Genomic DNA, 27,926 nt, shown 5'->3' on the forward strand with positions numbered 1-27,926 from the left:
TTTTTAGTACATACATATAGGTTTACCCTCCGCACCCTCTGGCAGAAACCCAGGGTAGGTATTAAAATAATTATTTGGTGTAGAGTATTTTTAATATGACATACAGAAAGCATTGAAAAGTACAATTTTATTATGCTTTAATAATCGACACTAGCTTTAAAATTATTTAACCATCATTCCTTCTGGCCAGAGTACATAATGTTGTTCCTGCCACAAGTGTTAGCATTTTAATTTTAATGAAAATATACTGAACTGACGATAAACTTTGTTAACTAACGTAATAATTCACGTTTTGAAGGTGTTTTATTATGAGGTTAACAAACCAACTAGATCAAGAGACGTTAGTATGGAGTCGTTATGGGCTGTCGGTGAAAATTAATTTGGTAATTATAGGTAAATAAATGTGAAGTTTAAATATTCGTATGTGAACAAATTGCAATACCTTTATTTAATGTATATCTTAAGTACATACTTGTTTTAATTTTCACATTGTAAATGTACCATAACCTGCTGTATTTAGTTGGTGTAAAGCCCATTCGACGACAATAATTCGTCCATGTTTTAAAACAACTTTCGTGATGTTGGCTGTTTCTTGGGATGCATTGCTCTTACTGTTGCAGTTAAATACTGCGCAGTTAACCATCATATAATTACGAAAGAAAGAAATGTTTTATTTAACAACCCACTCAACACATTTTATTTACGGTTATATGGCGTCAGACATATGGTTAAGGACCACACAGATTTTGAGAGGAAACCCGCTGTCGGCACTACATGGGCTACTCTTCCGATTAGCAGCAAGGGATCTTTTATTTGCGCTTCCCACAGACAGGATAGCACAAACTATGGCCTTTGTTGAACCAGTTATGGATCACTGGTCGGTGCAAGTGGTTCACACCTACCCATTGAGCCTTGCGGAGCACTCACTCAGGGTTTGGAGTCGGTATCTGGATTAAAAATCCCATGCCTCGACTGGGATCCGAACCCAGTACCTACCAGCCTGTAGACCGATGGCCTGCCACGACGCCACCGAGGCCGGTCGCATATAATTACGTCGAAAGTATATAATAACACTAATTATCTTGTAAATTAAATTTCCGATAAACCTGGAGATAAAAAAACCCAAAAGACGACTAAAAGGCACAACCAAAGAATCAACACGTGTACCGGTATTGCTTGGTAACTCTCACCGATAACGTATTGCCTCGCTTTCGTTCAGATCTATGCATAATCCCGCCCACTTCTGTTTTTACCCCAAATCTAAGACGCGCAGCTGACCGGTGCCTCGCAGCGAGCCAGGCGTTAGAGTAATGCGGTCTTTGACGCTAACTTAATCCATTACACACTACATGTCTTTTGGTGTCCGGTCTCCTTTAACCATATATCTGATGCCATATAACCGTAAACAAAATGTGTTGAGTGCGTCGTTAAATAAAACATTTCTTTCTGAAACAGGCAAACATTGGATCATTTATTTTTTTAGGGAACAAAATATGATCTTGGGGACTTTTAAAGGTTGACATTGTCAAAAAACAATGATATCTTGAGGAGTTTTAAAGGTTGACATTGTTAAAAAAATAATACAATAGAAAAGGGGAAAACATTCTAAAAAAAAAGAAAAGAAAGAAGTTAATTAGTTTTTATATACACATTTTACCTCAAATAAATATCTTTCATGAATGTCAGCTTGAATAAAATTGCAAACAATACTAGTGCAGCTACAAGATATTGTGTATAACTAATATAAATATAAAAGTAATTCTAATTTTAGTTTGTGTTTTGACATATTCTGAATACCATTGTTTTGACATATTCTGAATATTGAAATATTGTTTTGCAGTGCAAACGAAAACAACTCAGCGAAATCCCCCGGGTCCGACCTCCAGAGTTCTCAACAACACAGGAGGTGGTGGAGATTCAATGAAAATCAGGGAACTTGAAAACGAGGTTCGTTACTTATGTATATTCAATTTGATTACTGTATTATCAATTGTGGGGTTTTGCAACACACATCCTAGCCATCTAGGGGCCGGGACAATATTCGGTGGTAAAGCCCCAGCCTGATGCATGGTCTGTCTAGGATCAATCCCTATCTGTGGGCTCATTGGGCAATTTCTAATTTTAGGCAGTACTTCACACCTGGTGTACCAAAAATCCTGTGGTATGTACTATCCTGTCTGTGAAATGCTACATGTAAAAGATCCCATGTTGCCTATCAGAAAGAGTAGCCCATTGTGTGGCAGCAGGAAGTTTCTTTTCTCATTATCTGTGAAGTGTCTAGAAATATTTATAGCTTGGTGAGTAATCAGAAATATGTGCTTGACAGACGTTACTTGAAAAGGACATGGGTAAAAAGCAACTAATTTCATTTCCAAATTGTGTGAAACCCTTAAAGTTAAAGGGACACACCCTAGTTACGGCTAGTTGTTAACCATTAAGGCGTTGTTTTTCGCTATTAAACCCATTTTTTCACAAATAAAATTGCACTTTACTTACCGTTTATTATTTAGAATATAGATTTCCATTCACCTGAAGTGTTTTTTGGTAATCCTGGTAATCCTGGTTTTTGTAATACCACAAAATGCATTTTTCGTATTTCATAAAATGGCACGGGCCTCTGAGAAAAAACTGTTGAGCAGACACAGTCTAATCTATTTTTAGAGGGGATATTTCCATTTCAATGTCACAGACGTTGGTATACCACGTGACCGTTATCATTTTGGTTTGGTTTGTTTTCTCGTGCACAGTTCGCGCAATCAACATCCGATTTGTTGTTGTTCATTTGTGAGATTTTTCTTCACAGTTCGTGAACATTTTCAGTAACAATAAAGTTCAGACAAGTAAGTGTCTCAATACAAAACGTTACAAACCCTTAAAACCAATAATTTTGCTAAGTCTTACGATATCTGGAGAGGGAATACAACCAGGACAGAACAGTTGGAACATGTCCAGGAGAGGTGAAAGGAACGCACCCCAAGTCTGTGAAATTTGTCATGACGTAGGCATTGTTGTGTTTCGAGCGACATCTACCGGTGACCTCAGAATACTAACTTTCAAAATTATTTCAAGCAATTGGGACATGGGGATTCCCATGGTATTTAAAGATATAAAACCTGCTTTTTCACTCCATTTGATAAAAACGTGATCTAAGTGTGTTAAAGGTTTGTAAATTAACCAAATTATAATTTATTTTCGCTGGATGGAACTAGGGTGTGCGGCTTTAAATTGTACAAATCAATGTTTGCCCTTGGAGTAAAGGTAACATGGCTATAGAAGACTGCCAATTACAATTCAGCTCAAAACTAAACGTATACGGAAAATTATGACAATTGTATGTGACGGATGTTACGTGAATGACGTTACACTTTGTCCACTGACATAAAATGAAGTTCTGAGTATAAAAAGCAGTACATTGTCCACTGATGTGATGATAAAAGCATTTTAATGTATGATGAATATCATGATGGGGATTTTGATTAATTTTAATTAAACTTTCACAGACTTTTAATTTAATACAAAGCCACTGAGGATTGATCAATAGTCTCTTATTTCTAATAAGGGGGCGGGATGTAGCCCAGTGGTAAAGCACTCGCTCGATGCGAGGTAGGTCTGGGATCGATCCCCAGTGGGATGGTGCATATAAAAGATTCCTTGCTGCTAATTGAAAAGAGTAGCCCAAATAGTGGCGACAGCAGGTTTCCTCTCTCAATATCTGTGTGGTCCTTAACCATATGTCTGACAACATATAACCGTAAATAAAATGTTTTGAAGTGGGTCGTTAAATAAAACATTTCTTTCTTTTTTTCTTATTTCTAATATTTCTGTCATGCACCATTTATTTTAAAGGTAAAGCTCACGAAAACCCAGTCAGGTTGAAGACAATCACTGTCCTCTAAAATGGTTTCAAAAGGGTCTTCAAATAAAAAAGAACCTTTGTCGATAATAATAATTTACAAGACTACCAGTCTAGTTGTATTCTTAGATTACCATTGAATGAAAATATTTCACACATGTCACAGTAGTTGCTGGTGTCATAAAGAAAAGTAAAGTTTGTTTTATTTAACGACGCCTCAAGATTGCTGGTGTCATGATATGGATTCATTAAAAATTAATAGGTGTATCAAAAACTATGGTTAATCAAAATGGGGGGGGATCTTGCCTCCCTGCCCCTCTCCGCAGCCCCACCCCAGTAATTCATTTTGTTCATCATGATGGGTGGTGGCTGCTTTTTCTTCATCTTCTCTCTAACATGGCCATTTTCAGGTAGTACTTACCTTTGTGATTTCCATCATGAATCAGAAATGTGTTCATCATTATACATGCGTTAATAACCCACCGGGGCGAGACATAACCCAGTGGTAAAGTGCTCGCTTGATGCAAGGTCGGTTTGGGATCGATCCCAGTCAGTGGGCTCATTGTGCTATTTCTTGCTTCAGCCAGTGCACCATGACTGGTATATCAAAGGTTGTGGTATGTGCTATCCTGTCTACGCAGTGGTGTATATAAAAGATCCCTTGCTGCTAATCGAAAAGAGTAGCCCATGAAGTGGCGACAGCAGGTTTCCTCCTTCGATATCTGTGTGGTCCTTAGCCATATGTCCGACACCATATAACCATAAATAAAATATGTTGAGTGCATCGTTAAATAAACCATTTCTTTCAATAACCCAACAGTCACAACTAAGATTGTCACAACAATATGGTTAATTTGTGACACGCTATCTTTTTCTTGAGTACATACCTTTATATTTGAGGATGTTGCCTGATGAAATTGAAATTAAATCATCTTGAAAATAGCTCATAGTATAAACAAGGGTGACAGGGACCATCCTCAGTTTGTAGCCATTTTAAGAAATGTTCGTCAAATAAAGTATTTTTACCTTATTAAAATTGCAATTTATTGTTCTTACTTACAATATAAATATCTCTGTAACCAATGTATTTCTGGATTTCGTAATGTTTTTTGTAGTACATGTATCTCTAGATTTTTTTATCTCAAATTATTTTGTTCATACAGATTTATTATTTTTGGCAAAGACCATATGAAATATGAAATAGTTCAGCCAAAGGTCATACCAAATGTATTTATCCATATAAAGCTTTAAATGTGAAACATGATACGGTAAGATAGCGTTTAAAAAAAAAAGAAGAAAAAACCCCAGAAAAAAGTAGGATGTGTGTTTATTTTGTTGGGGGAACAAACAAAGGTCTTTCTAGGTCCGAAATCTCAGAATAGTCCCATATGGTACAAAATAATTGTGGATAAAATAGTAAAACCACCTTTTGATTGTAAAGATGCTAAATGAAGACTTCTGATTGTGACAGACATTACTGACTCCACTTTTTCATGTGACTGATGTTACAGTTTCTGTTCTTCTCTTAAATTCAAATCACATAATTTCAGGACTGATTAACATATTTATTATCTTTACCTAGACTAGTGCTAAGAGAATTACAAAGGACATGATTATACACCTTCAGATTTTCTTCTCACATAAATAATTCATATTTTTTTGTGACAGACATTACACTGAACGAGCACATCGTTTCAAATCATAATTTTCTGGAAACCTATTTTCATAAAATATTTTATTCTTTAAAGTGATGTTACTGACATTATAAATTGAGTAACATAAAGTATCCAAGCGAGTTTGATGGAAGGGAATTGAGTGGCTTAATGTTCCTGCTTTTTGTTCTGAGTTAGCTTTGAAATTATGAAATATGTGTTGATGTCAGAAGCATTAGGAAAGAGAGGTAGTGTGTGTGTGTGTGTGTGTGTGTGTGTGTGTGTGTGTGTGTGTGTGTGTGTGAGTGTGTGTGTGTGTGAGAGAGAGTGTGAGAGAGAGAGAGAGAGAGAGAGAGAGAGAGAATTTGTAGTTTTTCTGCAACTTGGGTGTCTTGTGAATTAATTTTGACCCTTTATATAAGGAAATTTAATTTTTCCTCATATTCCTTGACTAGTGGAATTGCCCAACTAGTCAAAGGCTGTGGTATGTGCTTTCCTCTCTGTGGGAAAGTGCATATAAAAGATCCTTTTCTGCATTAGAATAAATGTAGTGGGTTTCCTCTGATGACTACATGTTAGAATTACCAAATGTTTGACATCCGGTAGCCAATGACTAATTAATCAATGTGCTCTAGTGGTGCAAACTTTAATGACTTAGGCTTAATGATTTTGTATCGACGTCCCGTCTGACAGCCTGGATTGTGTCCTGTTTAAGCTGACACAAAACAAACTTTAATGAGTTAGGCTTAATGATTTTGTATAGACACCCCATATGACAGCCTGGTTTGTGTCCTGTTTCAGCTGACACAGTTGAATACGGAAAAGGACGGTCTGGAGAAGGAGAGAGATTTTTACTTCAGCAAGCTGCGCAACATCGAGGTGTTGTGTCAGGATCATGAGGACGACCCCACGATAAAGCAGATCATGGACATCCTGTATGCAACAGAGGTGAGCGAGCAATAAGAAGCATACACACACACAAAACTGACCAGTCCTTCAGCTTGCAATGGTTAGTTAGTTAGGTAGTTAGGCAGGTAGCCTGCCTGTCCCTCTATGGTGTTGCATGAATTGTGTTTTTGTTGTCTATTTTTTGTACTAAATATAAATTGGTGAGTCTTAATTTTACTTTATAATTTTTGTTTCATGTGTTTTGAACAAAATTATGTCAATAGAACTGGTTATCCATTTCTTTTTTTTTCTTTTTTTGACATTTCAATATCAGATGTGTTTTTCGGAAGCTACCATTCATTATTAAACAGCTTTTTGCATTTTGATCTAGTCAGATGCTGTATAGTAGATGGTTATCCCTTTAAATCCTGGTTCAGGCTTTAAGCTGGACCCCTCTTCCCCCTCCCCCCCAAAAAAAAAAAAAAAAAAGAAAGAAGCAGTTTGGCAAATTGATCAGAATATTTGTAACCAAATTTATATTTCAGTTAGCTAAATAAAATATAAAAACATTAAAGATTTGTAAAGAGATTTCATTATTTACAATGATGATTGTAGTAAGAAATGCAGTCATATTCATGTACTTACCTTTGTTTGACACCCAATGGCTGAAGTGTGTTTTTGTACTGTGGTGTGATTAAACAATGAATTATTCATTCATTGTTAGCGTTTCTCTTGTGCAAGAACACCATGGCTGTTTTGACACATTAATCCTCGGAGTGAACTGAAATGGGTAAGGTATTACAATTGGCAAAAATGATGTCAAATACAGAGTTTTCCAAGGTGGCCACGTTTTACGGAAATGATTGTTTTTGGTAATGTGTAGGTAGCATATTGGCAGAGTAACAGAACTGAAAATCATCTTACATAATTCACCAATCTAACATGAGTACTGAAAATCCAGTGGGTTCTGAATGTAACAGGTTATGGAATCAAAAAAGTGTTTTCCATTAAAAAAAAAAGATAATTTGCAGGGCTTCAAGAATTTTATAAAAATCCACTAGCCATGGGATCAGTGATTTTAAAAATGTACTAGCCATGATTAAAAATTCACTAGCCCTACTTTAAATAAATACAATTTTACAAATAGTAATAATTAGATGTCACCTAAAAAGGATATAGAGCTTAAAAATCCATAGATTGGGGGTGGAAAGGGGCAGGATATTCATATTTACAAAATATATAACTGCAACATTTGTCAAGGGTTGTTTCCACTAGCCATCAGGCTAGTTGTAGTAGGTATTTACTAGCCCAACACTAAATATCACTAGCCATGGGAGTGGGGCTACCATGATCTAGGAGCCCTGTAATTTGAAATCCTGAAGCCTGGTCTGAATTAAGTGCTAGGAAATATGCAGACCAAATAAATAGACAACTGAAATGGCAATAGTTTTACAAACTGCAAATTTTCAAATTATCTTTTACGTGAATCTACAATCTTTAATTCGCAAATGGCAGTTTGTTGAACGACAGTATAAACCCTGATGAGACAGCATTAATGTATTGTTAAAGGCATATTGTCACAGACCACTGACCTATTTAATGGTCTAACAAAGTATTACCTGAACAAAAATAATTTGATTTGTCCCTAAATGTACTTTATTCAACCATCTTCATAACCACCATACTCATTTATTAACGACATTTTGTAAAAATAATTGAATTATGGCATTGGTCCATAATTCAAAAACTCAAATTGCCAAGAGGGATGACATGGATTTCACTGCCTTATGGTTCAGTTATAGTGATGCGATAGCTAGATTCGGTTTCCAACAATTAATGTAAGATTTATTTATTATCCATTTTTAGAGAAATAAGGTCCTCAAATCCGTGACAGTATGCCTTTAAAACTGTTCGTGTTTGAAAACGCTTAGATTACAGTGAAACCTCTAAAAACCGGACCCTCTGTAGACTGGAATTCCCTAAAAAAAAAACCTGACATTTTTTACGGTCCATTGTTAATAATCAGTACAGAACTTAACCTCTCTAAACCGGATACCTCTTATATCCAGACATTTCAGTTGGTCCCAAAGTCTGGTTTAGAGGGGTTTCACTGTAATTGATTTTTTGGAATGCATTTAAGGTCTTGTTGAGACTTGATGATTATATGTGTTGTGTTCTTGTATGTTTCAGGAAGGTTTCACTACTCCAGACGATGTGTTAATCGATCAAGATGGGGAGCAGGATGAGTACTAAAGGAAACCCGAACATCAGCAGTTTAAAATGAAACGCGCTGCTTGCCGGAGAAAAACAAAAACATTAGCACCATCTGCAGATACAATGGACTACATCTTGCATTTAACGTGAACCCTTTCAGCACCATCTGCTTATTGATGCAGTTTTATATGCTACTGTGTATTAATTCACATAACAGTTAGGACGGGTGGGGTGGGGTGCAGTTTCAGTATTGAAGGTGGTATATATCTAGATCTCTAGGAAATCGAAGAGTGGTCTTACATGTGTGTATTAAAAAAAATCTGCTTTTTGAACTGGAAAATTATGCTAGTAATAACATGAGACTTTTATTTTAAAAATTATTTCAGTGCTTATTATTATTATTATTAGCACTATCTTGTTTTGACCCATTTTGGTGCTTTGTGTGGTTAATTTACAAAATGGCAAGGCATTAATGTTTTTGCAATTAACACAAATATTTTTAATTTTCATGACAAATGTATCTTCAGAAAATATTTTAGAGATGGAATGGGGTTTTTTTTTATCATCGTTCATTATATGGAAGTAAAAAAGATTTCTGATAAAGATTTTTTTTTAATTTTAACAGATAATTAATATTTAAAAAATATCTTGCAAACCTTGACAAAACATAAAACCTAAATACAGACTTTTAATTGGCTATTTTTTAAAACATAAATCTAGGGACATTTGGCCAGTTTACAAAATGTAAAATAAAAGACTTCACTATACATGTAATAATGCAAACAACAATGACTATATTTGTACATAAAGATAAACCATTAAATATATGTGATATTTTTGAAAATGTGACGCTTTTCTAACTTGCAAATATATATTTTTTTTATTAACAAATTTTATTTAAAAATCAAATTTTTTATTGAACAAGCATAAGCTTGATATTAAACTTTGTATCATTGTGGTGTTTTGTAATCATAAAAAAATGCCTCCTTTTGTTATTTTCTTCCTTTTTAGTAGGAATAATATTCTTATTTTGTATTAACAACATTTTCTTAATTCCACTATAATTTATGATCTGCTGAAAACCTTAACATAATTTTAAGATATAGTTACATATTTCCAAGAGTTTAAAAAAGAACTTTGCAAAACCTGCCCATTTTTAGTAATTTAATCTTTCAATGTTAAAAACAACTCATGAAATGCTCGTTATTTACTGTGTATATATACCCAATGTAAGTATTAACACACCAGTGTATTTGCTAAGGTTTTAAACAACAGCTTAAATTCTGCATCCTTAATCATCTCCACCCCACCCTTATCTGTGTTCGCAATATTTAGATTTTTCTTTAAATGAAGGCAATACAAATTCAAGGGATAAATCTTCTTTTAATGCATTACACAATAAAGTCTGCTTGATGACCAGATATTTAGTTTCCATGTGTCGCAAGAGTACAACTGTTAACCCTTTGTTTGGTATTTTCTGTAGTTTTGATATTGTTGGAGGATGGATGTGTGTGGGTTTTTTTGGTCCACAATTTTTCTTTCTCATTTTATTTAAGGTTTTGTTATAGCATTGTGTGTAGGATTTAAAATTACTTCTTCAAAAAGAGTGCAACCTCTGTATTCCATCCTTGCCAGTTTTTTATAAACATTTCTCTAAATAAATGGCCATAGCTTTTTAACTTCTCAATAGTTGTAGATTGTTCAGTGTCTAAATATGTGCCTTGTACTATTGCTCATTTTCCTTTTGAATTATGTTCCTTATTATTGTAGCTGGCTTCAGTTAATGTAGGATTTGACATAAAGAACTGTCTGAGAAACTTCGTACATGTGATTATGTTGCTTCCTGCATATTCAGTGTTACAGAATTTGATCCGAAACCATTTTATTTTATTCTGCAATAACAAAATGTTTCATATATATTTATTGGATGTAGAATATTCCATTGTCAGTATCTTAGTGGGTTTATTTTGTTTGTACATGTAGGTTTGCTATTATATTTGATGGCATTTCTGAAATGTATAACGTATGTTTAATTATCTCGAGCTAAAGTCATTAACCCATTTGTATATATACTATGTGTATACATATGCATGTTGATGTAACTGTATTTAGAATGTATGCCACATTCACATGATGTATCTTGGTGACTGGCGTATAATTATTATTAACTATTGTCTGTGACACGAGGAACGGCACATTAGAATGCTATGATTTTTAATTGAATACGGTAATTCTTGTGCAAGGGATCATGACATGGTTTTTCAGCAATATGTGCTGAAACGTGCAGGATTATTGCGATCCAAATTGTTCCTCTATTAAGGTTGTCCTATCGTATAAAAGTAGTAACTGAGTGAAGGACAGAAAAACAAAACCAAAAAATGTTTTAAGTTCAAAATTAATTATTATTTTTACCCTTTACTTCATACTGTTTTGCAACACCGAGGAAAGTATATGTGCAATAGTTTGTGCCGTTTTTCGTGTCATAAAATACACAGTTGTGATAAACTGCTGAAAAACTTGTATGTTACTGGGATTGGGTTTTTATGTTAAAAATAACTTATAAAAGATTGAATGTCATGTTAATGTCACTGTCAAAGCAAAATTATGTTACTAAGTGTTTCAAAAATCAAAGAATTAAAAAAAAAAAAAACCTTAAAAACTTCTTTTTTTACAACATTCTAATCCAAACCTTAAGATTTTTTGGATTGATCATCATATTTATTTTATTTTAATTTGTTAAAAAAAAGAGTTTAGGATTGAGAAGTGATGGATTGAGAGGACATATATGTTTGACAATACTGACATTTGAATTGAAGTGCTTTAGGGGTGAAGGGAACATTTTACATTTAAGCAGTGTTAATGCCAATAAAAGGTTGGTGGCTTTCAGTGACAACCAGAAACCACTAATATAATAATAATAATTATTATTTTTTACACCAGGCTGTAATGCAAGACAGTGTAGTGTCATGGTACATTGTCATGTAGGACATTTCTAAAATGTATGGATGTATATGCAGTTAATCTGTGTTACAACAATCACTACAATTGCATTGATGAAAACAAATCAGGCCTGTTTATAACACCGAAACTCCTCCCCCACTAAAATTAAGTAACATCTATGTTACTCCCTCCTTTCTCTTCACTATTATGTAATTTGACCATTGTTGTGTCATCAGTTTATATTTCAGAAATGGGGGGGGGGGGGGGCTATGAATGCCTGTATTTAATTTATGAATAAAAATGAGATTGTTTTGAAAATGTTATGTAACATCCCTCCCCTATATCATTTTGTAACACATCCCATGATACCTTTCTCCTGAGGCCTAGATTACACTATACAATGTACCTTAACTGTCAGTTGTGTTGTCGTATAATGGGATCTAGGCTTTAGAGTATCATGTATTTGTTGAATGACCTTTATTCAGTCTATATACTAACATCATCTCTCTTATCAGTGATTAATTAATGATAGTGGAATCTCAAGTTTAATTACTTAAAAAAAACCCAAAAAAACCTGGACATACTGCATGTGTATTAGAAGGCGTGGTGTAATACATGTTTCAGGACTGGTTGCTACATACATGAACACTGCTTTGAAATAGTTATTTTTACTTATTTTATGTTGTCATGAATGAAAAATTAAGTCAATGAATAATTGTTTTGTTTGAGATGTTTTACCATTCTATAGTGACTGTTAAGGAATATGTTTTGTTAGATAGCTAAAACAAGGGGAATAACTCGTGATGTATTTGACAGGAGAGATAACTTGGTGTATTTGATGGGGAGGTGGGGGGTATTTCTCGACAGATTTGTTACAGTTGCAAACGACATAGAAGACGCATCATTGTTACACGGTCTGATTGTATCTGTGTACTAAGGAAACAACCCAGATTTAGTATTTGAAACACATATGGCCTGTCACTTTTATATATAAATGGAGAAAAAAGATTTTGTCATAAGACTGTCTCTTTACACTTTCTTATTCTTTCTCATCTGTCTTTTCCCTCCGTCTCATGTTGATTTATAATGTTATGCGTCACGTTTTCTAGAATGTGTGTGTATACAGACTTCTTAACATTTTTATTTACTATATAGGCATATATTTTTATGTTCCATGTAATAAAACCAAGAAGCTTAAGTGTTATAGGTGTATTATATGTGCACTTCTGTTTAAGACAAGTCTCATTTGTCAGTTTGTGATCATTAAATATTGCACTGTTGTGTACTAGGAATTTTTCATTTGTTGCTTGAATACAAAAATATGACGGATTTATAATAACTTAACTAATTGTTTTCATATTTTAGGTTCTAATTTATCCAATTGTTGATACGTCAGCTGACAATTTACTGTCCACAACTGACAAACAAGCAAACATTTCAACTCCTGATATTTTGTGTATTTTCAACTTACTTGTCTGTGGTGCCAAGATATGTATATATTAAATTTTCCTATGACTGTTAAATACTTCTCACAACAAATGTTCTTGTGTTTATGACTTGTAAAATAAAAATGGACTTCAATAACAACCCAGAAGTTTGTTCATGTTGTTAATTCGGATAGCAGTGAAGATTACCAAAATGTCCTGATAAACATTTGATGTGCACCGAGTCCTTTTGATGGTAGGACTTGGCCCAGTCGTAAAGTGCTCACCTGATGTGCAGTTGGTCTGGGATCGATCCCTGTCGGTGGGCTCATTGGGCTATTTCTTGTTCCAGCCAATGCAACACAACTAGTATATCAAATGCCGTGTTGTATGCTATTCTGTCTGTGGGATGGTGCAAAAGATTCCTTGCTGCTAATGAAAAAAAATGTAGCGGGTTTCCTATATATGACAGAATTACCAAAAGTTTGACATCCAATAGCCAGGGTCGGGATGTAGCCCAGTGGTAGTGTTTGCTTGATGTGCGGTCGGTTTGGGATAGATCCCTGTCGGTGGACCCATTGGGCTATTTCTCGTTCCAGCCAGTGCTCCACAATTGGTGTAAAAAAGGCCATGGAATGTATTATCCTGTCTGTGGGATGGTGCATATAAAAGATCCCTTGCTGCTATTCGAAAAGATTAGCCCATGAAGTGGTGATAGCCGGTTTCCTCTCTCAATATCTCTCTGGTCCTTAACCATATGTCTGATGCCATATAATCGTAAATGAAATGTGTTGAGTACGTCGTTAAATAAAACATTTCCTTCCAATAAATCGATGTGGTGTTAACAAAAACAAACTAAATTTAGCCCTTTTGAATGATTTTAGTTCAGTAGTAAAGTAATAAGGTGCATAGGATTTGTAAATTTTACCATCTATGTATTTTTTCTAGCTTTCAAATGCCAAGTGTCGCAAATGCCAGTTGAGAGTTGGGATTTTAGCTTAGCTGGTCGAGTGCTCGCTTGAAGTACTTGCATTGCAGGATCAAACCACCTCAGTGGATCCATTCAACTGATTGGGTTTTTTCTTGTTGAAACCAGTGCATCACAACTGACCAAAGGTCATAGTATGTGCTTTCCTGTGGGAAAATACATATAAAAATCCCATACTGCATTAGGAAAAATGAAGCTGGCTTTCTTTGATGACTACATGTCTGAATTAACATGTTTGAAATCCAATAGCTGATGATTAACTAATCAATGTGCTCTAGTGATGTCGTTAAGCAAAACAAACTACTTTAACTCCCAGTTGCCACTAATAAAACCAATGTGCTGAAACATTCCACAATGGACAAATTAGTTTTAACCCTCAAAGTTTGCCAAGGATCATGAATTCCAGATTATCTAAGGTTAAAGTGTTTCACATTAATCACCAAATAATAGAAGTGTGCACAAGTTAAGTGTTTAAAGGGACATTCCTGAGTGCTGCAATCTTTAAGATGTTTTTATTGATTGTAATTACATATCAAATATATTTTTCTGCATAAAATATTAATGGCTGTTAACGTGTTTTTAATTGTTCTAATATTTGTACTAGGTTAAATTTAATTTTATTTCCTAAAAAAGATTTTTTCGTAAGTACGGAATTATTTGAAGACAATATCCAGTTTGGGCTTCTTACAAACCTTAAGACAACCAGAAACATATTCAATGTACAGACACTGATATTCTAGACACAAAAATATATTTAATATGTAAGTTTAATCGTAGAAATATTTTAGAAACTCCCATTAAGAGAGAAAATCAACCACATGGTATAGGATCAGTGCACCTGTGAAAATTTCATTGATCACTCCTGAAAGCCAATACATTGAATACATTGAATGAACAACAGTGGAAGGTTCTCACTGATCAATGCACAATGATGTCAATATTAAGTGTGAGAACTGTGTCACAATGACAGCTGGACATTGCCTCATACTCCTGATAAGGTTTTAAATGTGCAACTGGAATACCATTTCATTCCTGCAAAATTGCAAGTCCTATGTCCTACAGGATCTGTGGTGGGACTCGGTGGTATAAAACTGCAAAAGACAGTTGAGGGACAAGAAGGACAATTGTGGTATGGTACAATTTGGGGCCCAGTGGTAAAGCACTTGCTTGATGGGTGGTCGGTCTGGAATTGATCCCCGTAGGTGGGTCCAATGGGCTATTTCTCATTCCAGCCAGTGCAACACAACTGGTATATCAAAGGCCATGGTATGTGCTATCCTGTCTGTGGGATGGTGCATATAAAAGATCCCTTGCTACTAATGGGAAAATGTAATGGGTTTCATCTCTTAGACTATATGTCAAAATTACCAAATATTTGACATCCAATAGCCGATGATTAATAATCAATGTGCTCTAGTGGTGTCATTAAACAAAACAAACTTTTTGGTACAATTAGCTGCCAGTAGTGGGTCTAGTTCCAGCTGACCCATACACTTAAATCCAGCTCTGGTACATATAAATCTATATTAAATTATGGTGTTAATTTTTTTATAAATGAGTTAAATTAATTAAACACTCAATACTCATTATGTTTTTAATCACACAAAGGATCATAACATCCACATCCACATCAACTGTTGCCAGTTTCGTATATGCGACATCAGGTGGTTTTCTCAAGTTGAATTGGCTGTATCTTCATGTCTTTACACTTGCGTGTTGTGTTTTGAAGCATCCTGCTCTGTGCGGCGTGTAGTCTGCTGCCGTGTTTGTCGAGAGGACACATTCAAATTCCTTCTGGTACCTTTTTCTTCAAAACTGTAAAATGGTAGTTGCTGGTATTGAGGAGTAGTTTCAAATATTTCAAAATCGGATATGTCTGCTATGCTTTTATCTAGCTGATGAAACTCCCCTATAGACGTATTGCTCAGTTCTCTTTCATAAATTCCACCAAAGAGATCTGATGAACTTTCATTTACTGCCATCTTTTTAGTCATATCAAAAAAGTCCTGAAGTGACATGCTATCAGTCTTTGGACATGGTTGTTCTACTGCTAAAGCACTACTGCTAGTATTAGTAATATTCTGATACTCTCCGATAGCATTAAGACTTAAACAGTTGCCATTTTCTGCATTCTTACTTTTACATCTTTGAATACTGTTCTTGAGAAATGATTCCAGATAAAACTGCGAGGGAGGTTCATTTTGTTGTAACATTGATGCATATTTTTGGATATCACTATCTATTTTTAAGCTCCACTCTGGCTCTTCGCTATCACAAAGTTGACCAGAGCTGGCCCGGAAAGATCTCTGTTTTAATGTTTGCTGCAAATCTGGTGAAATGCTATCCATGTGTAAATCATTTTGTATAGATTCAATTTGTATATAATCGGATTCTGAGCTCTTTTGTTTGTGACATCTATCGTTTGGTTTATCACACGTCCCTGATAAAATATTGTTTTCAAATAAACTGTTTGGCATTTGTTCAGCAATACAAATGTCTTCTTGTCCTTCTTTGGGTACATCATTATGCACCACTGATGAGTCATCTTGTTCAAACGACTTTAACAATGCATCCATCTGACTGCGTATGTATATACTATCATGCATAATTGACGTATCCAGTTGAAAGGAATAACAGGGTGAGGAGAGAGATGCCGGTGATGGAGAGTTAAAGGTGTTTGCTACAGAGGAACAAATCTGCTCTGGTGACTCGCTGGATGCTGCCATCTCGTCTTGATCCAACGAATCCAACAGTTCCTTCATCTGCCATAGTATACTATCATGAACAGTCGACAACGTATTTTCTCCATGTGAATCATCCAATATGGAGGGAGATTCAATAGCTGAAGTGTTAAATATATCTGCTGCAGCACCAGAAACACCCATTATCAACTCCGTAATTCCAGATGGTTCATTTTCTCTCCCTTGTTCATTTATCTGAATTGGTATACTGTCATTTAATAAATCAGCTGATTTGGCGACAGATTCAAATTTTGAAGAGTTGAACTTGTTTGATTCATCAATAGAAACATGCTTTGGTTTGGGTACAGGTTCAAATGTTGAAGAGTTAAACGTGTCTGGTTCATTAATAGAAACATGCTTTGGTTTGGGTACAGGTTCAAATGTTGAAGAGTTAAACGTGTCTGGTTCATTAATAGAAACATGCTTTGGTTTGGGTACAGGTTCAAATGTTGAAGAGTTAAACTTCTTTGATTCATCAATAGAAACATGCTTTGGTTTGGGTACAGGTTCAAATGTTGAAGAGTTAAACTTGTCTGATTCATCAATAGAAACATGCTTTGGTTTGGTGACAGATTCAACTGTTGAAGAGTTAAACTTCTTTGATTCATCAATAGAAACATGCTTTGGTTTGGGTACAGGTTCAACTGTTGAAGAGTTAAACTTCTTTGATTCATCAATAGAAACATGCTTTGGTTTGGTGACAGATTCAACTGTTGAAGAGTTAAACTTCTTTGATTCATCAATAGAAACATGCTTTGGTTTGACTACAGGTTCAGTTGTTGAAGAGTTGAACGTGTCTGATTCGTCAACAGAAACACGCTTTGGACGTACACCAATAATTTGTGACAGTGGAGATACTGACACCAATGTTTCTTTCTGTTGCCTCTGTGTAAATGATTTATCAGTTTGAGATAACTCCTTTTCTTCCCGTTGTTCAAAAGAGGCCAACAACTCATTTAACTGCGTGGGTATACTATCGTACACAGAGGTATCGCCTAGTATGTGAATGCTTTCTAATGTTGGAGAATTAGACGTGTCTGTTACATGTTTTTGTGACTTTTCAATTTCAAGTGTTCCTTTTTCTTGTTCGCGTGGAAAGCATTTGAACTTGGTCAAGTTAGAGTGCATGACACCATGCACATGGAACGTATCTTGTTCAAAGGAACAACTTGGTATGGTGATATATCCAGCTGTTGAATGGTTAAAACGGTCTTCTACGGCATCAGAAAGATGATTTTGTGACTCTCTAGTCTCTGATATTTGCTTTTCAAAAGCATTTACCAAATCATTTTCTATACTGTCATGAAAAACATCACTTGGCATGGCAAAATATTCCAGGGATTGCAAATTAACTGAATCAGCATTTGTACCAGATACATTATTCAGCGACTCCCAAATTTCTTTTACTACATGTTGCTCATACATATTTTGTGACTCTCTAGTCTCTGATACTTGCTTTTCAAACGCATTTAGCAAATCAGTTTCTATACTGTCATGAAAAACATCACTTGGCATGGCAAAATATTCCAGAGATGGCAAATTAACTGAATCAGCATTTGTACCAGATACCTGATTCAGCGACTCGCCAATTTCTTTTACTACATGTTGCTCATACATATTTGATGTGTCTTCTACAAATGAGCCTCCTGATACAATTAGAGTTTCAAATGCAGCACCAGAAACCTTATTTGGACACTCGTTTCCTTCATTTTCTTGCTGCTTCCCAAAAGAGTTAAACAATTCTATCAACTGATCGACGTCAGTTTCTTCACGTTCTGTGAGCTCGACAATGTCATCAAATAATCCGTCTTCGTAAAATGAATTGTCATCATCCACAACAACGAAATCACCTTCACCGTGGCCATAGTTTTGCTGTGATGTAGAGACATCATCGTTTCCAGTAATAGACAAACAACATATTCGCTCAGAGATTTCTTCTGAAATTTGACCCTGTGAGCTATCATGCAGAGCACCACCGTTTTTGTTGCCTACCAATTCTGATTTAGGAGCTCTTAGCAATTTGCCATCCGTGTATGTGTTACTAACTGCCGTGTCTGAATTACTAAATACTTTAATACTGTCCTTCCCGTTGCACATGTATGTTAATGGTATTGGTGTTTTCAACATTTTACACGAAGACACGCTTGTGACAGATGTAGCATTTGTCGGAGTTGAACACTCAGCTGTATCTGTTTTGTCAGTAAAATCAATAGCTGATTTGATGGTGTTAATTTGAGTTTCATTTTTTTCAATCGCCATGTCCAGTTTATCTGAAAATACAGTTAGATAACTAATATCTGAAATAGAAAGTGGGTTAATTGTCCTTTTAATTGGTAACAGCTTACATAATGTATCTGATTTTGAAACATTTGAGTTACATGACACATTATCCGCCTTTGTTAAGCTTCTTTTATCCGATGACTCCTGGTCCGCAAAATAATCCACAAGGCAGGCTTTGCATTTAGATGGCGTGTTCAAAGACGTATTTATATCTAACGCAACCGATATCGCATCTTCTTTATGAGACAACGAGTCATCGTAAGCCGTACCCTGTAGATCACACGTGGAAATGTCAATGTTTTCTGACTCGTCACTCTCTGTAGTTAAAAGCTGGTGATCTGGACTACTAGGCAAACGTTTGTCTGGAAACAAATCATTTTCTTCCAGCTCAAGTAAATTATCCCTGGCCGTTTCCAAATCTTCAATATTAATTTCAATATCTGAAGGGATCTGAAGAAAATCATAAAACTCTTCGTCAATTTCTGTTAGTTTCCCCTGCGAATTTCCCACGTAATCAAAATATACTGGACAAGGAGATGCTAAGTTGTGTCTTCGCTCGATTACGTCATCCAGATTACTGTTAAGTTGTGCTGGATTGCGTTTACAGTGTTTGTCCATCGTAACGTTGGTGTATTCTCTGGTGACTTGTTTTGTCTCTTAAATTGTTAATCCAAAAATGACTTGGATAATATAGTGTATCCGTATGTTATAGACAGGTGATTTGAGTCTTCTGCTATGTAGGTATCAGTTGATACTTATTAACAGGCGTACACAAGACCAAGCATGAAGATAATTTTCTTCTAATTTTCGTCAGCAATTACGCCCTACTGCTGGGCATGGTTATTACCTAGATTAATTGGAAACTGGTGTAGTGTAATATTGTTAATTTGGTATACACGATTCATCTCGGACTGCCTGCTCTTTCGTTCATCAACATGATCGTGTTCTTGACATATTCATTTTCTCATCATCTACAAAAAATTTGAAGAAAAAAAAAATATATATTTTGTTTCAGCACCGATTTCACTGGTGTGTGTGTATGGTTTTTGTTTTGTTTTTGTTTATTATTTTGTTTTTTAATGTCTTCTTATTTATTGAAAAAACCCCATATGGGGTTGGATTTATGCAGCATTGTTTTTGTTTATGTTGCTGGTGTTTTATGTTTGTTTTGTTTTGATTGTTTTTACATTATATATATTGTACCTATACACGCGTGTAAGAGGAAAACAGGTTTTGTAGATTTGGTCCATGATGTGTTGGTCATGGTACTGAGTCAAAACAAGACACATTATGATATATATATATATATATATATATATATATATATATATATATATATATATATATATATATATATAATGTTCAAAATAAGTAGGGGCTATTCAAATACAACACAATATAACAGAGATGTATTAATTTTTATTGCAATATTAATTAATGCTAAAATACAAGCACTCGTGTGACAAGGGTTTAGCATTAAAGATTATAGCCAGGATAGTGATGTAGGTCCGGAGGAGACACAGACAGCCAACGGGGGTGATGCTTGTCAATTTGACGTTTTCAATATTTGTACTAGTAACGGGTAAAACCCCCGCGGTTCGCCAAGCACGCACGAATTCCTCTTGAAAAGCCGCACCTAATTCAGTCAAGTTGACAGGCTGACGTTGACGTTTTCGGAAACGTCGTCCGATGATGTCCCACATGTACTCAATGGGTGAAAGGTCTGGGCTTAGGGCTGGCCACGGTAGTGTGGCGATGTTCTGTTGCTGCAGATACACAGTGACCAATAGACTCCGTTGAGCACGGGCGTTGTCTTCCTGAAAAACAAAATGGCGTCCAGCCTGATGTGCGAAGGGCACAACGATCGGTGCAAGGATGTTGTCACGGTAGTACTGCCCAGTGACCCTCCCATGAACAATATGCAGATGGGTTCTGGCAGTCATGGCGATGCCACCCCACACCATAACGAACCCTCCTCTAAATCGATCACGAAGACGAACATTGACGTTGGCGTAACGTTCAATGGGACCACGCCAGACACGCTGTCGTCGATCATGGAAGTCTAGTGTGAATCTGGACTCGTCTTAAAGCATTACCCGAGCCCAACGCATGTTAGCCCAATGTCTACGATGTGTACACCATTGACGTCTGGCAGCAATGTGTCTCGCAGTCAAATGTAGGGTAACGTAGGATCGACATGCGTGGATGTTAATTCTATGCAGTCTGTTACGAATAGTCTGATCAGACACTGTAACGTCAGTTGTAACACGGAGTTCTCTTGCGATTTGATTGGCTGACTGACCTCGATTCCTCAACGTGTTAGTCCTAATGAAGAGGTCCTGAACCGGAGTTGTGGCTCTTGGCAGTCCTGAACAGGAACGATCATCCACATTTCTTGTTTGTCGATATCTGGCCCACCATTGGCTAATCACTGATTGTGACACATTAAATCTACAGACCATAATTCGCTAGGTGGTGCCAAGTTGGAGCATGCCTACTGAGACGTTCCTGACGTCGCATTGTTGACAAGTTACACAATTTTGTAAAGAATGTGACAGCAAGGTTATGATTTAGTGTTCCAGTGAAAAACAAGAAAGAATATTGCCTGTGTGCACACAACGTACACGCAAACTAAGTGTTCAATTTCAAAGCACACCCTTCGCACGTGCAACATCACGTGCTTCGTGATCAAAATAATCAGTGCGTTTTTTCATGCTTGTTGAGTGGGAACATTAACGCATATTGTGCACTTATTTTGATTTTTATATCTCATTTCATTCTATAATTATTGATATTTGAAATGGAATATCCCCTACTTATTTTTAACACTGTATATACACACACAATGTATATATAAATATTAAAAATGCATGAACATACACAGTTGGCTCAAGCATATATTTTCATAATATACTAAAACGCAAAAGAAACGCAGGTTCTCATTACATTGCATATAAAATATAAAAAATACAACACTAAATGCGGATTTCAACATTTATTTTGGAGCCACTCCAATTCTGCACACATTGGTGTTGGAAATTTTGGATTGAATTCATTTTTGGATATTGTTTCATTTCATAAAGCAGGGTGGGGGTCCATGTTAAAAGATGTGAAAAAGACGACCTGTAGCATTGTCAATGTCAGTATCGTGTGTGACCACCCCGGGCATTCAAACAGGCAGTACAACGTCACCTCATTGAGTTCACAAGCCGTTGGAAGAATGCCTGAGGGAGTGTGTTCCATTCGTGCACCAATGCTGCCTCCAGCGCCTGGAGATTCTGAGGATGTACGCGAGCCTGCAGGCGACGTCCGATTTCATCACAGACGTGTTCGATAGGTGCCATGTCCGGTGATAAGGCCAGCCACGGCAACGTTGGGATGTTGTGCTGAGCCAGCAACGCCTGTGTTGCCCTGGCATTGTCTTGCTGCAGCAAGCGCACACGTGGGTGGGCAGCAAAGAAGGGAACGACGTGGTTGTTGGTGACGTAATTTTGGTACACGGCGGCATTAGCTCGTTGTCTGAAGACATGAAGCTGTGTTCTGTGGTTGAATGTAAACCCACCCCACACCATCAGACTACCCCCGCCCCATCGGTCGGCCTGCAGAACGCAGCAGTCGGAGTAACGTTCATGTCGACGTCACCATACTCGGATTCGGCCATCAGCGACCGCACCCCCACCCCCGCGAGAATTGGAGTTCCACCCAAAAATGTATAATGCTTTTTATTTCCTAATATAAGTATTTTAACGTTTACCCTAACAGATGGCTGTATTAAATGCTAGTTTATTCGAAACCATTATTGAAAGCCCGCACTCTGATATTATTTGGCTCGTTTATGTAGAAGCTCAAATATTAATTTCAGCGTTCGGAAATTTCCGTAAATATTTTTTGGCCTAAAATGGTACGTGTTACACGAATGATATTACAAGGCGTCGTTATCGGTATATTCAATTGAGAACTAGTCTATCATGTAAGTAATTGTGGCGCGCTATTATGTCGACTCACAAACTACGACTATCATGGGACGACCTGAGCAAAGAGAGCGAAGCAAAAAACGTGCAGCCAAGAGCTGCCAAACGATGGACGCTTTTATTACGAAAAAGAAAAAAAGTACAATATAACTGGTCAATAAAATAAATACGTTTACGAAATATCTTGATCAACTGCGATCACCCGAAAAATAATAAAATGTCAGTTAAATATGACTACTGACTTTGTTGCGTTCGGCGAATTGCTTTTTTATATTGCGTGTTGTTTAGAGATTAATTTATTTAACAGCTGACACTGTCGAATGCGTTCTCAACTCAAACCGTGTCTGGCATGTGATTGGTACTGGTACCGTAAATATGTTTAACATGTCATACATTTCATTCCGTCTCGAATAAAGTAAATGGTGGAACTTCGATTATATACCCTTGTTGAATTAACAATCAAGGGGGAGCAACTGACTTAAATATTATTCACGAAAGCGATTCTGATGCCGTCAATACACCAAATAGAAAACGATAGCTATTACCAAAATTTAAACACATTGATGGGTTGGGTGGGTTTTTTTTTTTTTTTTACCACGGGCGCGTTTAGTGATTCAATTATTATTTTTCTAGATTCCTGTTTTCACAAACTATGAATCCTTGTCTATTGATGATAAAAACATGCTCGAATCTCGATAACGTTTATTCACATTTGAATTAAGCACTGCCAAACAGCTATAATGGGTTGCAAACGGACTCACTACGCATTTGATATGGATTACAATTAACGAATATTAAGTACAAAATAGAAATGTATTGTTTCACAGTGTAACTATAATCCTGTTCAATTATTTAGACCCAAAGTTTTTTGCAAATGTTACGTTTATTTCCTATTCGATATTTGTTTTCTTTGCATTTACATGAAAACAAACCCAAACCCCGACAGGTTTTATATACAAATCATCATATAAAATGCACGAAGTTGACTTAATTCCACTTTTTAAAAATCTCTGTGTGTTCGGAATGCACGTTATTTCTCCTATAAATAACTAAGATCATTTGCATATCAAAAGATTGGGATCTGAGGCTACGTGAAGGCCATTATAGCTTGTTTCACTAAATCAAGGTTATTATTGTTTTGCAGTGTGTAACAGCATTGTCTAATCTTTCCGTTAAACATAGATGTAAACAAACAGAACATGTAACCCTTTCTTGTAGGTGCATTATATTTAATCAATTTAGCTAATGTATTATGTATTTTTATTTTATTATATCAATTATATATTAGCATACCATACCTAACCTAACACAACTGAGGTGTAGCACAGTAATAAACACAAATCACCTCACACACCGCAGGAATGTGCTTTCCAAATTTATAAATAAATTTAATGCAGGGCCGGACCCAGAAGACCGGGGGGGGGAATAAAATGTCAAAGGCCACCAACATCAAATAATAATAAAAATGTTATTTAATTTGCCTCTAAATTGGGAACTTATACGTATATATATATATATATATATATATATATATATATATATATATATATAGTATTTATGGTGGTGCTAGGGGCTGGGGTTTGGGGGTGGGGTGTTACATTTGTAATGCGAAAAACCAAAGGGCTATTGTTCGGTCTCGTATGGGTTCAACCACTTTTCATCCCGCAGACACAGCCCTGAATGTCCAAAATACGATAGCATTGCTTGGTCAATAACATCATTATTTCGATCTATGACTGCACGTGCTATTGTAACAATGTGTAAACCACGTAAAATACAAGTTAGGTAGGGTATATAAATTCATTGAAAATGTATTAGTCGACATTCTTGTTACTGTTATTTGAGGTAAAATATGGGTAAATCGAAAAACACTTCAGTTGATGTAAAATCGTGTATTAAGAACGTTTTCGATTATTGTGAAGATGAATATCAGCGCGGTAGACCTAGGTATGCTTCTTATCGAATTGTCGATCGAGTTGCCGCTGCACTTAAAGTTTCGGTTTCAACAGTAAAAAGAACTGAAAAATCTAAGCTCTACGAATCCGAGCACAGAAATCACTGTTAAAAAACGCGACCGAAAACTCATCGATTTATTTGATAAAGATGTTATTAGACGACGAGTATACAGATTTTATAGAGAGGGCGAATTACCTACATTACATAAGATTAACGTGGCTTTAAGGGAGGAATGTGGAATCAACATATCCATATCAACTTTACGAAGAACACTCCATGACCTCGATTTTAAATACCAACATATGTCTACAACCGGAAAAGTGATTTTTGAGGACGCCAATATATCAGACAGTAGACTGTCTTATCTTCATGAAATATCCAGTTTACGAGAACAGGGGTATTTAATAGTGTATCAAGATGAGACCTGGGTGAATGTCAACCACACAACATCCCACCACTTGACAGATATCCACCCGGGCACAAGTACCGCCAATCACCTGCCGAAATCAGACGCTGCTGATAGAGTTCCTAAACTCTGTTCGGTGACTGGGAAGGGAAAAAGACTTATTATTTGTCATACTGGCTGTGATAAATATGGATTGATAGATGGCTGTGAATTGATCTTTGAGACTAAAAAACACAGACGGAGACTATCATGGTGAGATGAATCATGACAATTTCATCAAATGGTTTGAAGAACAACTTATGCCTTCTCTACCAGAACCTTCTGTTATTGTCATGGATAACGCAAGCTACCACAACCAATTAACTGAGATTACACGATGTCCTGCACTAAACGCTAAAAAGGAAGAAATTCAGTCGTGGCTACGAAACAAAAATATACCTTTTGAGAGTAACATGACAAAGCCAGTTCTTTATGAAATTGTGAAAAGTAACAAATGTGCACAGCAATTTGTTACTGATGATATTGCTGAACGCCATGGGCACTTGTGTCTAAGACTGCCGCCAAGACATTCTGAACTCAATCCGATAGAACTGATCTAGAGTCAAGTCAAAGGGCACATAGCTCGTCATAATGATGGTAAAATGACCACGGTGCGGAGAGAACTTGCACATGCATTGAACTCTGTCACACCTACACACTTCTCTGACGCAGTTAAACATGTAATAAAGATCGAAGAAGATTTTAGAAAACAAAATAGTTTTATAAGAAATAAAATACCCCCTGTGATAGTCCCCCTTAACGAAGATAGTGATGAAGAAATGAGTTTGTGGACTGATTAAGTTATTTCTCCATACCCATCAGGAGTATTACTTTAATGTATGCATGCACTCTTTAACACCAAAAACAATTTATTTCCATATCATTCACTATCAAACAACCTAACAACCTATAAACTAATCGACTAGAAATGCATATAGACTACACATACATACGAGAGAAATGTTTATTTAACGACACACTCAACGCATTTGATATACGTTTATGTGGCGTCAAACAAAACGGTTAAGGAGCATTATGACAGTGAGAAAGAAACTCGCTACCGCCACATGGGCCACTGTTTCCGATAAGCAATTTTGATAAGCAATAAGGGACGTTTTATATGCACCATCCCATAGACAGGGTAGCACATACCACAGCCTTTATACATCAGTTGTGGTGCACAGGCTGGAACTAGACACAACCCAATGGGTCCACCATGTGGGATCGATCAGTCGACCTACCATGAGCGAACGCTTTACCTCTGAGCTACGTCCCGCTCCATATACAAAAGAAGCCTTAAGTGGGGTTGGGGTTGTGCAGAGGGTCACACCTCCACCAATCGCATGCATACCATATTCTTCTCTCTCTCTCTCCCTATAACCATATAACCATAGATTAAAATATGTTGAGTGCGTCGTTACATAAATGACGTCTCTCTCTCTCTCTCTCTCTCTCTCTCTCTCTCTCTCTCTCTCTCTCTCTCTCTCTCTCTCTGTATGCATGTCTCTCCCTTCAGTGCGCGCGCTTGTGTATTCCACAATATAATTATAATATTTGATACATATTTTTTTTTCAAACTGAGGTTTTGTCACTTGAACTCCCCACCTAAATCCGCGCCTGCTTCATGTTTACAGATATTTTCTTCAATATAGGTCATACTACGATTTGTGCGGATAGGACGATAGAACCGAACATTAGTTTGAAACGCACTATAGAATGATGCTTTTTGATATGCAAATGACCTTAGTTATTTATAGGAGAAATAACGTGCATTCCGAACACACAGAGATTTTTTAAAAGTGGAATTAAGTCAACTTCGTGCATTTTATATGATGATTTGTATATAAAACCTGTCGGGGTTTGGGTTTGTTTTCATGTAAATGCAAAGAAAACAAATATCGAATAGGAAATAAACGTAACATTTGCAAAAAACTTTGGGTCTAAATAATTGAACAGGATAATAGCTCTGTTCACTTATATGTTGGTCTTAGAAAAATATATGCGTCTCGCCCCTTGCTTCTGCCAAATATGTCAATGATCGTATCCATATTTTGAGCAATGGTTATACTGGAGTACGATCGCTCTGTTATAAGTGCGACGCTGGTCAGTGGTACCTGGGCCATAGTCGAACACAGGTAGGTTTTCACAACGTGTCACGCATTTAATGTAGTTAAAGTTTACTGCTGCTCTTGAAGTCTTATAAAAAAATGTACGCGCTACGACCTTAAAATACCTGAAATAAAATATTAAAAACCCATCACAAATAACTCCAGAATGCACCTCTGAGCATCTACATTTAAAACGTTTCCGGGTAAGCATGCCCCGAACCCCATGACCTCTCGCGTCGTTCGGCACCCATGATATAGTTCCACCCAATATCTCACTCTAATTGCCGTAAATGGTGTAGGTCTTTAGTGAAAATACATATGCCCAATTTCAGTGACCTCTAAAATGAAATAATAAACAGTTTTTTCTTCATATGTTACACTTTAAACATACAAAAAGACCAACCTTATCAGCTTCAGAGGTATGGATGACTGATGTGCCTTGGTAAGAACATGAACAATCGAATGA

The 27,926-nt window shown here is 36.3% G+C and overlaps 2 protein-coding genes across 5 annotated transcripts in view; one reads left to right on the forward strand and one right to left on the reverse strand.

The window, feature by feature from the left end:
• LOC121375224 (microtubule-associated protein RP/EB family member 3-like) overlaps positions 1 to 13,134 on the forward strand; it is a 49,683-nt gene extending 36,549 nt beyond the window's left edge. For 3 of the 4 annotated variants that reach the window (XM_041502541.1, XM_041502539.1, XM_041502540.1), the window contains exons 6-8: positions 1,841 to 1,947; positions 6,307 to 6,453; positions 8,584 to 13,134. In XM_041502541.1, coding sequence (XP_041358475.1) covers positions 1,841 to 1,947; positions 6,307 to 6,453; positions 8,584 to 8,646 — 317 coding nt within the window. In that variant the 3' untranslated portion in view covers positions 8,647 to 13,134. Of the gene's footprint in view, positions 1 to 1,840; positions 1,948 to 6,306; positions 6,515 to 8,583 lie in introns of all 4 variants that reach the window. The other variant, XM_041502542.1, reaches the window with a different exon arrangement.
• Positions 13,135 to 15,539: 2,405 nt separating this feature from the next.
• On the reverse strand, positions 15,540 to 27,909 carry LOC121375938. Its single transcript, XM_041503663.1, has 2 exons — positions 27,864 to 27,909; positions 15,540 to 19,951 (listed from the first exon to the last, which is right to left on the reverse strand). Exon 2 carries the CDS (start codon positions 19,596 to 19,598, stop codon positions 15,663 to 15,665), a length of 3,936 nt encoding a protein of 1,311 aa, XP_041359597.1. The 5' UTR covers positions 19,599 to 19,951; positions 27,864 to 27,909; the 3' UTR covers positions 15,540 to 15,662.
• Positions 27,910 to 27,926: the final 17 nt, after the last annotated feature.

The sequence above is a fragment of the Gigantopelta aegis genome, chromosome 6 (genome assembly GCF_016097555.1).
Source record: "Gigantopelta aegis isolate Gae_Host chromosome 6, Gae_host_genome, whole genome shotgun sequence".
Classification (NCBI taxonomy): domain Eukaryota; kingdom Metazoa; phylum Mollusca; class Gastropoda; order Neomphalida; family Peltospiridae; genus Gigantopelta; species Gigantopelta aegis.

Coding starts and splice junctions, on each gene's coding strand:
- LOC121375938 (XM_041503663.1), bottom strand. CDS start 19,598: ATGGACAAACACTGTAAACGCAATCCAGCACAACTTAACAGTAATCTG.